We start from the raw sequence: 13157 nt of genomic DNA, 5'->3' as shown, positions 1-13157 counted from the left end.
TTCAACATCCATGTGGTCAATACTCTCAGTCCTAGCACGAGTGTCTCCATCAGCATTCTTACGTCCAATGGGGAGGCTTCAGTCATAGGATGCCTTACAAATGCTAAGGCTGTAGCGTACACCCGCAAGTGCCCTTTCAAGATGTCTGTCATTATGCTGGAGTCACAATGATCCCATGTCCTTTAGTCCACAACATGTAAGGTCCTTAGCATGCTCTCTAGATGTCTTCTTTAGCACTGAGGTTAATTGGGCGTGGGTTTCTGTAGTTTCACCCCACAGCGTAGCTTTTAAAGGCACTGCTGATCGGACGACTCTTTTCCACTTGTTCCAGAATTTCATTTAAGGTTGTAAAGCATGATGTGTGAATCGCCAAAGCGTGGAAGTAGAACATGGTCCGGTCTGAATGGCTTTCATATTTCCATTCTGTAGAATGCTTAATCCTCATCAGGCACCTATCAGTTACTGCAGTGCAAGATAAAGTGTGGACATCAAGACTTACCGTGCACACAAGATTAAGATGCAGGGAGTTTGGAATGTCTGTCCCATTAGGGCACTGGCTGGCCTTATGCATGCATCAAACATCCACTGAAGTGACTGATATATACAAGTGCAATTTGAAGGAGAATGGCCAGCTGAGAGCACGGATCCAACCACTGTTCTCAGCAGAGGCACTCACAGCTGACGTGTCTGACAGGAAACAAACGGATGTACCTGCCATCTACAAAAGGCAACCTGAAGTATATTAGAGCATTCAAAACTCTACTGAATTTCAAACATACCTCTCTCATTCTCTTCTTCTCCATCCTGTAAATTAAAGAAAAACCAAATAAGCATCCTTGATTAGGATTCGGTTTAAACAGAACATGGAAACTACCATTAATTCAGAGTAATAGTTTTATGCTTAACAATGCAAAACCTCAAGTAACAGTATTTTCTCCTGTTTACACTTTCTCAACTTTTTCTTATTCTTTTTCTTATCCTGCATGCTCCAAAGAAGCATGAAGCTTCTAAGGTACAATGACTAAATGGTCCACTGTTTCCACTACTTCAGAAACCAGGTTATATACAATTACAGAGACTCCAAATACAAACTATAAGACCACTGAGGAAAGCATTGCCATTCTCTTCTTGACATATCTACAAAGTCCAGACATTAGCAGTGTAAGACTTCTTGATGCCTGACATCAGTGCGTGTGATCTAAAACTTCATCATCCCCAAAAGTTTGGTGCTTGAGCCAGAGAAAACCAAAAGGCAGCACTCCCCCACTAATTAAATAATCATGCTATTGTGCAGCATCCACACATTCAATGGAATTTGTACAGGCCAATTTGCCAATGGCTCAACTCTTTTACTCATGGTGCCCTTTAACGGCACCTAAAACCCTTGCTTCAAGGCAGGGCCATCTCTGAGTGACATCACTGTATTAAAATCAGTTTCAGGTAGAGTAGCTAACTAGTAAACCCTACGCTAGATGAGAGCGGCCATGCAGGTGGCTTGAGTCAGCAACAGCAGTGACTGCGAAACAAATCCAGTGCAAGGTATTTTTTTTGCACAGAAATCAGTTTTCACGATGTGGGGAGATCACAACTCATCCTGAAAAGCTTATGGAATCAAGCTCAAGACTCTAGGTTGCATCAATCTATTTCAATGGTATTGTGGGTAACAAGGACAAAAGTCTGTGAAGCTTTTTAAACAATGCAACAAGACCTGACACTTTAGAGGGGCCCCACAAATTCCTTTTATTTGAATTCAAGTAACACCAGCTTTCTAATCAACTTAACAAGGCAATTTAGAAGCTTACATGAGTAGCAGCAAAGCTTTCATCTTCCGTATCTCGAACATCGTTGCCCTAGGAGGAGGAAACAAAGCAAGGCAGTCTAAATAAGCTTGCTGGACTACAAATGCATTTAGAAGTAAGTGGAAGCACTAATACAGAGAACACGAATTTTGAATGACAACTGATTTTGACATGCTGCCATGGCTGGTTGACTCCCACAAGGGAGGAGATGTGAACTAAATAGAAAAGATGCTTTCTAAAGAACACCTGGTAACATTACAACCCTCTGTCTTGTCATGATTTCCTGAAGTGGAAGAAGGCCTTTCCTAACAGAATGCTGATGAGCTGAAGGAAGCTCACTGGATTCTCTTTGCTTCACCTGCTACACAATAGGTCCTGGGCAGCTACCGTTTTTTGCCTTTGTCCAGACCCATTAAGACCACACCAAGTCTTTTCTGAGGCTACAAAAGGCAGCCTGTTGAAATTACTGAACAGCATTAAAGAGCTTTACTTAGCTTTCTACAAACTGAGCTATTGTTCACAGTCTCTCCCCTCAGTTCCCACCTTATTGAACTGAACTAAGGCAAGTGTCCTTAACACCTTGAAAGACGTTTTACCTTCAAAAGTGGCCTAAAAATAATTTAAAATAAGTACATGAACCAACAAGCATTACGTTCCGCAGAGTTCAATGGCACTGACTTCTGAGTAACTGGAAATAGAATGGGAAAAGGCGCTAGTTGACCCATATTGGCACAACTTCATAGTCGCTGCCTGCTGTCAGGCCCAAGGAGAGGGAGACCAGGAACGTGCATCACACACAGAGGGATTTGAAAGGCAGAATATACAGAACACTGTCTCATGTAGCAAGCCAGAGAAGTTCAGATGATTTCTCTTCCCAATAGCAACAAGCTGTATTTCTTTTTATTATGTATGTCACCCTGAGAGCTTCAGTGACTTATAAATTGACTGGTGGAAGAGAAGTAACTTTCACTCGCATCCACTGAGATTAGCAACATTTGTAGCCAAGTGGATTGAATATAAACAAGCAAATACCCATTCATTCAATAAGAAAAATCTTGCTGCTCTCTTAGAGGCACCCTGAGGCAGTACATTTTTCCACTCATTTTGTTTTTGTCTCTCTGAAATGTACATTTGGGATGGAAATGGAGAAAGATTAGGACTGCCTGGTAGTATCAGGGTAGAAGGCAGAAGTGGAACACCACGTTTTAAGCCAGCCTACCCTCCCACCCTGGAAGGAATCCGCACAGCACTTGTTTACCTCCAACTAGTCTGCTGATACACTGAAAATGAAACTAGCACTTCATGCCAACTCTCCAAAGGCTCTGCTGTGCCAAAAAAGGAATTGGCCAATAAAGCAGCCCTGGCAGGAGAGAGGAGATGGGCAAGCATACGCAAGAGAGCTCCACATCTCTTGGCACCCAAATTACACAGGTACCAAGGTAGACAAAGCACCCAGTGCTGCTACTGCTCTAACTTTGCTCTACCCTGAGCAAGAGAAATCACACTCCTTTCCTTAAGCAATTTGTCCAGGGAGGAAAGGAGGGGCAGTTTCTCTGCCTCGAGGCAGGCTTTTGTAGGAGGCAAAAAACAGCAGTGAGAGAGCTTCCATAAATTCTAGACTGCCCTTTATTAAAACGAAAAGAAAAGGAGGACTCCAGGGTGATGTACAAAACATTAATAATTCATGTCACAAGTACAATATTAAAAACAACTGAAACATAATAAAAACTGAGAGGCAGTAAAGAGACTATAACCAGCTAAAAACAATTCAGCCAGGTTAAAATGCACAGGAAAATTTAAAAAAAGGTTTGACCTGGCACTAAACACTGTCAGCTGTGCCAGTCGAAACTTCCTTAGAAGGGCATTCTGGAGTCAGGGCACAACCACAGAAAAGGTCTTCTCCTTCATGCATACCTTATGCAGGTCTCCTCCTACTGGAATTCAGAGAATGGCCTCAATTGATGACCTTAATGCCCAGGCAGGTTGGTAGAGGCGGCGACACTTCTTCAGGTATTTGGTCCAAAGCTATCAAGTACCAGCATCTTGAATTGGGCTCGGAAATGAACAGAAGCCGTACTCCACCAATGTTTCAGACTTCGTTTATTAGGGCTCCACTTAGCTAAACCAGCCCAGAATTCCAGTTGCTGAACTCTGCACTAGCTGAAGCTTCCGAATTGTGTTCAAGGGCAGCCCAATGTATTTACAATAATCAAATCTGCAGGGTACCAGTGCATCGATCACTGTAGCCAGGCTATCTCTCTCTCCACAAAACACCATAGTTGGAAAACTAGCCAAAGCTAGTAAAAGGAATTCCAGGTTGCTTGGGTCTCAGCGCCCCCCCAAACAGCACACCTTTCTGTTGTTGAATATGTTGAGATAAGGGAAGGTGACACTTTACCAAGACAGGAGAAATTGCTGCCATGGGCAAGGAAGATTGGATTTATGGAATCCTATGTAAATACTAACAGCATCATTTCAGCAGAAGGCAACAGCGGGAGACTAGGTGGTATTTGTAGCTTACAGCAATTACCACAACTAAACAGAACAAACACTGAAGGGATTTTGTAAAAAATATCATTCCAATAATCTGTTTAAGGGGTTTTGCAGGGTACCTGGTTTTCCAAGTCCTTCTCAGTCTGCTTTGAATTAGCTTTCTTCTTATCTACAGGAGGCAACGGCTTAGAATTCAAGGATTCTTCTTCGTTTTCTGCAGATCCTTCAGAGTCTTTCAGTTCATCATTTCCATCCTGGTCACTTGCATCTTGAGCTTCCAATTCACTCTCCTTTCAAAATGAACACCACGATATAGCAAAGGGAAATGGCATGTCTCTTGCATTCAGCAGCTTTTAAAGCCATAGGCTCTAGCTATCAATAGGGTCTCTTTAGTAAATCAGAAAACAGTTCATGCTTCCACTGAGCTTACTCAATGCTCTGTTTGTTATAGCTGACACACAAGTTAACATAATAGCAACAAACTGCAAGACCAGCATGAATAGTAACTTATACTCTTCTAGTTCTTCTTTAGAAGAGTTAAACTAATGGCATTTAGTTGCCATTATCAAGTATGCTGCACAAAGATATGAATCTTTACTCAGAGGTTCAAAAAGTCCAATAGGACGTACACCTTAGCAAGGGCGCTTACAATTGGATCCCCAGTTTTATTTCTCATAACAGTATTACCTTGACCAACGAGTCATCTTCTACTGAAGCATCGCCACTTAGTTCATCGGTTTCCTGCTTTTTACCTAAGAGAAAGGACATGCTAATGACAACCTTGTATTCATTATTTATTTTTCAAGTTTATTTTTGCCATAAGGCTCAGAAAAGCCCTCAGAGCAGCTTTTAATATACAGAATTCCATAAAAGCATCCTAAAATTATGAACACGTAACACATTAAAATATAAAACACAACACAAAAGCAGAAACAATGCTTTTGTTGAAGGAAGGAATGCTTTTGTTGAAGGAAAAACAATGAAGGAACGCCTCCTCCCATATGTACCTGCCCAGACCTTAAGATCATCTACAGGGGCCCTTCTCCACGAGCCCCTGCCAAAGGAAGTGAGGCAGCTGGCTACTAGGAGGAGGGCTTTCTCCGCTGTGGCACCCCGGTTGTGGAATGAGCTTCCCAGAGAGGTCCGCCTGGCACCTACACTGTGCTCCTTTCATCGCCAGCTGAAGACCTTTTTATTCTCTCAGTATTTTAACACTTAATTTTAACTTGAATTTGAACTTTGCTGTTTTAACTTTGTATTTTAATTTTATATCAATTTTGCTGCGTGGTTTTTATCCTGGTTGTGCTTTTATGCTGTATTTTGTATTTGTGCTTTTAACCTGTTGGTTGTTTTACTGTGGTTTTAATTTTTGTAAACCGCCCAGAGAGCTTCGGCTTTTGGGCGGTATAAAAATGTAATAAATAAATAAACAATCCATAGCAGCAGCACAGTCAACTGTGTAGGACAGGAGTGCAGAACTTCCACCAGCTTGAGGCCCAAATTCCATTTTGGAAAAGGTTTCCCACAGTGGGCTGGCTGGAAGCAAAAGGAGAAAGCTAAAAATACCAGCGTATTTTAGCGTAAAGCTCTTACTGCCAGTAAGTAAAACTTAGGACAGGCATTTCAACCTTAAAAATGGGAGGGGGTGTCGAACTGCACAAAACCCAGGAAACCATGATTGTTGGTTGGGGAAAAGCATGGTTGCCCCCTGGGGAATACCGGAGGGGAGGATTTGGCCCCTGAGCCCGAGATTCTTGCAGCCCTGCTGTAGGAGGTCCCATTCACATCCATCATAGGCAAGTGGGAAAGAAAGATGAGGTTGAGCAAGAGTGGATAAAAATCAATGTTTTTTAAAAAATAACTAAAAAAAATCAGATTTTATTTAAATCGATTTTTTTAATAAAATGCTTTTTGAGGAATAATCTATCTAAAGATAGTTTTGTATTTAAGATACATTATAGTCCAAAGTTTATTCATCATGAAATAAGGATAAGTTTTTAATTATGTAGCATGAGGCTGTATATTCATGCAATGTTTAATTTTTTTGGTAAATGAATTCCATTAATCCATTCACAATGCCATGCTCTTCCAGAGGTTTCTGTAAGACTATTGGGCAATTTTTCTATCTAGAAGGTATTATCACAGATGCTTGGTTTTACAGTTCTCAAAACCGTGAATTTGTGTTTGCAGAGATCCCAATCCCATTGTTCCTTTGCAAATCTATGTATACCGAATCAACCCATTGCCTCTTAAGTGCTCAGTTTCAAAAAATTCAATGAATAGAGTGCACTTTTGGGGGGGGAAATCACATGATTAAATCAAGTCTTTCATTTAAACCATGATTTAAATCAAATTGATTTAAATCAAATCCACCCTGGGTTCAGCTACCATAAACTTTCAACTGCATAGATGAGACTGGATCTCCATATATGAGAAATCACAGATCATTCGGTCCTGCCCCATGGATTTTTCTGTGGCCCTTCCCCCTCAGACAACGGAACAGGGAAAGGGGGTAAAGGGCAAAGCAGGCAGGATTTAGATCTCCAGTACCCAAATATCTCCCAGCCCTCCGCCACATCCCCCAACATGGGGGGAAATTTAGACCAGGCCAACATCATTCCCTCCCGTTTCTTACAATGGGAGAGAAATTGGGTTAAAAAAAGAGCAAGAGCAACAATACTGCTCCTCTCTCTCTTCCAGCAGGAGTCCAAACTGGCACAGGAAATGTCAGATTACTCCGCCACATCTGATGGGATTGCCCTGTTAGGCTAAATTTAAAAGATATCAGAATCTTTGTCTTCTGCCAATTCTATAAACCTGAATTTCTGCATAGTATCAATCAAGTGCAGGATTTGGATAGTTAAACATCTCTGCTCGACAATTATGGAAACACATCTGAATAGTTTTGATAAGCAATGGCCTAAATCAGTGGTTCCCAATTAGCTAAGTACTGCGGACCCCTTGTTTTTCAAATGCCAAGCCACGGACGTCCTGTTGTTTATTCGTTCAGTCGCTTCCGACTCTTCGTGACTTCATGGACCCCCTACTTTTGAAAAAAAATTGTTATCTCTATGGTAGTTACCTGTGCGAAGCAAGTTTTTGGAGAAAATAAAGGGTAGCCCCTAATAAGAAAAGGATTTTAGGTATACTAAAAAACAGAACATAAAATTTGTGATATTACCACACGAAAAATAACAATGATTTAGTTAGGAATGTAAAGGCGAATTTAATTTTACTAACATCTAGTTTACAATTGGACAAATTATGATTTTTCTAGCAGCTACTAAACCTAAATGTGATGGGAGAAATCATGCCTCTTTTTGTCCCGAACAATCCCTTCCACATCCGGTTCAATACTTCTTACTTTTAATCTCAAATTTGGATCAACATCAAGCCGATTTCTATGCTTGTTCTTCATATAACAAAACGTCAAAAATGTTTGTTCACAAAGATATGTGGAACAAAAGGGAACTAGATGTTTCAAAGCTTTTTCACTTAACTTCTTATAATCAGGAAAAACCTTCACCCAGAATTGGTCCAGTCTATATTCTTTGAAAAATGATTTCAATGAACCATCACAAGTCACGTCAACGAGTGCATCTTGCTCTTCCGCAGATAGAGTTGTTAGTTGTACATCACCACATTCAAAAGGATTCCTTATCCATGAGTTTTCAAGATTAGGTGCAGGGAAGAAATTTCTGAAGCTAGTCGCTAAATCACGCAGGTGCTCAGGGATGTTATATTTTACTTCTGGTAGGAATTCATCGTCAGTGGACTCCAGAAATGAATGATGAATATGTGAATGGTGCCACGGACCCCCTGGGTGGATTACAAGGACCCCCTGGGGTCCACAGACCACTAACTGGGAACCAATGGCCTAAATTAATTATTCACCCACCCACCCCACTCGTGTGTTCATCCCATATTTGTTGTTTATTCGTTCAGTCGCTTCCGATTCTTCATGACTTCATGGACCAGCCCACGCAGAGCTTTCTGTCGGTTGTCGCCACCCCTAGCTCCCCCAAGGTCAAGTCTGTCACCTCCAGAATATCATCCATCCATCTTGCCCTTGGTCGGCCCCTCTTCCATCCCATATTACAACTTGCATATCTATACAATAGTGCTTTTTGGCTACAGAAATCCTGCAAATAAGTACCAGAAAGTTAGGGAAGTGTGTTCAAGCAAACTTACACGTCCCAAGCCTGCAATCCTGCCTGTGGTTATTTACATGTTAAGCAATTGAATGTACCAATACATAGGGTATCAAGCTTCACCACTACAATTTTCAAAAAGTTTACTTTCATAGAAGTTCTAACCTTTTCCTTTGGTTGGTTTCTTGTTTGGAGTATCAGTTGAAACAGCTATTTCAATATTATCTGGGTCTCCACCTTCCTCTTCAATAGCCTAAGAGGAAACAAAGAGACATGTTTTGCATTATAACAACATTTTACTCATGAATCCATTACAGTTTTGTTTTACCATAAACATCAAGTTAACTGCACATCAAGTTAACTGCACTCTCCAAAGTACAAAGCACAACTCACATTGGACTCTGGGAGGAAAGGAGGAGGGAAAAGGAAATAGTACCATCCAAACAGGTCTCACGTTTCGGACTGTTCAGGCTCAAACCCACTTTATATTCCATACAGCACCTTGTCTCTGCGTGGCAAGTTCAGGGGTGCACAATCCACAGGCCACATGTGACCCACAGGTGCCTAATGGACAGCCTCCATGCCTGTCTGATCAGTGGGAGGGGGAGACGGCTAAAGCTGTCTCCTCCCCACAGCAATCCCAAAGAAGCCTGCATCACTAATACCTAACTGCTCAATGAAATGCAACTCTTGGGTTATCTTATTGAATACAGTGAATCAAGTCAGATTTTCATTTTCAGCACAAGCAAAATTGAGCATGTCGATAAAATTAACTGGAAATTTATTTTCACTCCATTGAAAACATTTTGTTTTTCTATAGACTTTTTGAAATGGATCACAACTTTATATTCAACCCCAAGAGCAAGAGTTATGACTAAAAGTCTCTTTTTCAGCTTTCTTTTCACTTAGGAAAGGTACCAGGCAGGCTAAATGTGCTTTACCAACTATGGCTGAATGGCAACACTACAATTACATTTCTTAGTATCTAGATTTGTTCCTGCAGCTTTTACAGCTTCAGCATCTCCCTTGCTATTGGAAGCACATTGTAGCTGATCAGGCAAATCAAACTACAATCCATGCCTATGAATACTTATTATTGGTGAATATGATGCACTGGGTCTTAAGCAGGAATAGACTAGGGATTTGATTTTGCCTAATCAATGGATTGCCACCTTGGAATCTGTACCTGATATGTCTATGGATCTCAGGTTGAGTCTAATTCAGCAAAATTTTGTTTCATGCCTATTGATGCCGCAATGCCTCTTTAATAAGTTGGCTAATTATTGGCGATGTAACAAAGCTAATGCTTCTTTTAAGCATGTTTTGATAATGTCCAGCAGTTGCCCCTTTTGGGGAAGAGGTCATTATATGGGTAATTTTTGTATTGGTACACTCCTTAATATTTATTGACGTACGGCCTCTTTTAAATTATCTACCTGCTTCCTGGATGTTACAGCATTCTCAGCACAAATGAATTCTCTGCACCCTTCTGACAGCTATTACAACATTGGAAGGATAAACTTACCATAAAGCAATAAATTGAAGACCTTACAATGTTTGCAACATTTGAATAGGTGGTATATAGGTGCCACCTGTGAATGGATACTTATTTGTATATTGGTCAGCTACTGCTGAAGTTTATGTATCCTTAGAAACTTGTATCTTATAAACATACTCATTTCATATGTATTCATTGAAATTGACATATTCAAATTTATGAAGTTCTATGTTCTTTTTTTCTTTTGTTGAAATTTTATTTTAAAAAAATAAGTAAAAAAAACCCCTGTGAGTGTGAGGAAAGAAAATCAGAACCACCACTGTATTTGTAGTTTATCCACATTATTAAGATTTTAATTTTATAATTTCTGGAAGGGGGGGAGAACGGGGAGAAATCAAACCAGATGTACAGACATGCAGGTGTTTATAGTGTGTAGAATTTGCTATCTCTAAAGCTTTTGGGTCTAATTGCAGTATATTAGTTGGTTCTTGGTATGGTTTTTGTACAATCCTTACAGAAGGTTTGAAAATGCTTAAAATGGCTTGCTTACGTTCACGTGAATACAGTCATACCCTGATTGGCTATATTGGAACAGAGTTTATTTGACCATACATATATATCTAAAGCACAGTCAAGTGCTCCTCCTCATTGCAGGAGATCACAGAGAGCACTGCCCCCCAAAAAATCTGAAGTGCAGTAAAGTCTCTTGATAAAAACCAACAACCAGCTGTTATCCTGGGGTACATTTAGTCTTCCGTATGAACTTAGCAAGATAATGAGTTGTTGCAAGCATGGTCAGTTATCAATTAACAAATGTTACCTTTCTCCATTCTAAATGCATTTAAATCCATTTATGTCCATTTCAAATGGGAAAGAGTAATCTGAGCTTAAGGCCGCAATTGCAACCATACATCCTTAGAAGTCAATGGCAGTTGCTTTCAATTAAAAATTATAAGGATTAAGCTGCCCAATGATTTAAGTTAACTGGTTTGAGGAACTGTCCAGCCTCAATTTTGGAGGCCCAAATAAAGTCCAAGTACAGCCACAGATACAGAATAGCTTTAGTTTTTGTGCAATGGACATGAATGCACATATGTGTGCCCTTGCAGCGCACACATATGGAAAACCTCATAGGGCCAGGGCTTTCCCAATAAAGTGGAGTTTTTTTAAAGACAAGGGTGTGTGTTCTTAAAGACAAGGGGGGGTGATCTTAATTATTGTGTTTGTACTGAAGAAACCAAGGCACCTGAAACACCGTGCAGATAATAGCAATCCTTGTACAGTGAGGAATGGGACTGCACTTGCTGGCCCTGCTGCCTAACTCCACACATAGAGTAGGCCTTCTAGACACAGTTTATGCCTGTTTAGCTGGTACATGAAAACAAGTGAGAGATCTGGCCGTTGAGATTCAGCTCCCCTCGGCAACAGGTTGACTGTACCTGGTACAAAGCTTTTATTTACCGCTCAACCTATGGAGCAACTCTTGCTCCGAGTCTTTGGGCAAATAAGTCACTGGTTGAGTTCAGCCAACAAGATAATCAAAGGTGGTGGTGGGGTAATAGGAGAGACATTGAAATCAACCGGCCACTATCTCACAATCTCAACTTCTCTGTAAAATAGGTTAACAGTTGTCCTGAGGAAAGAGGGAGAGAGAACCACCACATCGCAACACACTCTGCAAATTAAAACCATGACATGAACTTAACAGCAGTTAAAAGCTGTCCTCCAATTAATCCAAAACAAGGGTGGAAGAACTGGCTCTTGGATTTCTACCCAAATGATAACTTAATTATGCCAAGGACTGGAAGCCTCAAGCTAAATTATTTATGAACCCCCTAACATTTATTTATTTATTTAAGGCGTTTATATCCCACCCTATATCATTAAGATCTCAGAGTGGCATACCCTAACATTTCTAAGCATTGTACGAACAACTAATACCAAGACAAGCCTTTCAAAACCTAAATATCGGATATGATTTCTATCCCCTTTTCCCACCCTTTTAAACACTTTGCATGGATCAGGGCCCCCACAACATGAGCACTGTCAAAGCCAAGGCAGCGTAGCAGCTTGTTTTGGCCTAGGACTGGGGAAGACATGGGTTCAAATCCCCATTCAGTCAGAAACGCAACAGGCCAGTCACCTTGAGCCATTCTCTGCCAGCCTAACCTGCCTCAAACAGTTATGGCAAGGAACAAACAGGGTGCGAGGAATGGACTGAAGGAATGCAATCCTATGCAGAAATCCTATGCAATCCTAAACAGAAAAAGTGCTGCAATTTAGAGAATTCTTCAGCCAGCCATGAATGGCTGAGGAATATTGGAAATCATAGGGGGGGGGGTGTTTCTGTCTAAACATGCGTAGGATTGCAATCTCACTTACTTACACAATCATAAAAGGCCTTTTAAAACGCCCTTTCACCCAAAAAGAAAAAGGTAAGGCTCCAGCGGGAGGAGGCTGAGCACATGCTCCCTTCCACCCCAAACCAAGGCCGAGATCAAGGGGGCTGGAGAACGCTGTGAGCGTCGGCTGGGCCCTTTGGTCGGCGCCCCACACCCTCTTTTTTGGGGGGGGCAGACAGCCTAAGGTGTGCATGACCAGAAAGGCTCTTAAGAAATAAAAGTAGAGCAAGAACTTGGGGCAGCAGCAGCGGCCGGGCTTTCCCGCCGGACGGAAAGGCCGCTGTTCGCCTGAGGCGGGAGAAGGCGAAACCCGAAGGGCCCGGAAGGTGGTGGGAAGGCGGCGCGGAAACGGGCCGGGCGAGGCCTCTGCTGCCTCACGAGGCGCCTGGAGAAGCGAGGAAACGCCGCCGCCGCCGCCTCCCTCCTCCTTCCCCTCAGGAGCCAAACGGAGCGCGGCGAGGCGGGCTCAGGCGGCCGCCGGAGAAGGGCCGGGCGGTTGGGGCTGCGGTGGGGTCCGCCAGCGCCTCTCACCTGCTTGAGGCGGGCGATGAGGACGGTCTTGACGCCGGCGATGTCCAGGTTGCGCCGCTTCAGCTCGGACTTGAGGTCGACGACGCGCAGCTCCGTGATCTTCTTGCTCTCCGTCTGCGCCTGGCCGGGACTCGCCGGGGCGGCGGCAGAGGCCGAGCAGGTAGAAGCGGCGGCGGCAGCGGCAGCGGCAGAAGAAGAGGCGGCGGCCCCAGGCGGCGCGGCAGCCATTTTGCGGCCACTTCTGTTGCTCGCACAATACAGCGCCCCTCCCCCACCAGGCTGA

General features: G+C 42.4%; 1 protein-coding gene across 3 annotated transcripts in view; it reads right to left on the bottom strand.

The window, feature by feature from the left end:
* SLTM (SAFB like transcription modulator) overlaps window positions 1–13157 on the bottom strand; it is a 33187-nt gene extending 20030 nt beyond the window's left edge. For 2 of the 3 annotated variants that reach the window (XM_063142424.1, XM_063142425.1), the window contains exons 1-6: window positions 12875–13156; window positions 8609–8696; window positions 4980–5044; window positions 4412–4582; window positions 1803–1850; window positions 780–804 (exon numbers count right to left, since the gene is read on the bottom strand). In XM_063142424.1, coding sequence (XP_062998494.1) covers window positions 780–804; window positions 1803–1850; window positions 4412–4582; window positions 4980–5044; window positions 8609–8696; window positions 12875–13102 — 625 coding nt within the window. In that variant the 5' untranslated portion in view covers window positions 13103–13156. Of the gene's footprint in view, window positions 1–779; window positions 805–1802; window positions 1851–4411; window positions 4583–4979; window positions 5045–8608; window positions 8697–12874 lie in introns of all 3 variants that reach the window. The other variant, XM_063142426.1, reaches the window with a different exon arrangement.

The sequence above is a fragment of the Elgaria multicarinata genome, chromosome 16 (assembly GCF_023053635.1).
Source record: "Elgaria multicarinata webbii isolate HBS135686 ecotype San Diego chromosome 16, rElgMul1.1.pri, whole genome shotgun sequence".
Lineage (NCBI taxonomy): Eukaryota > Metazoa > Chordata > Lepidosauria > Squamata > Anguidae > Elgaria > Elgaria multicarinata.
This window is presented reverse-complemented; position numbering and strand designations above follow the sequence as displayed.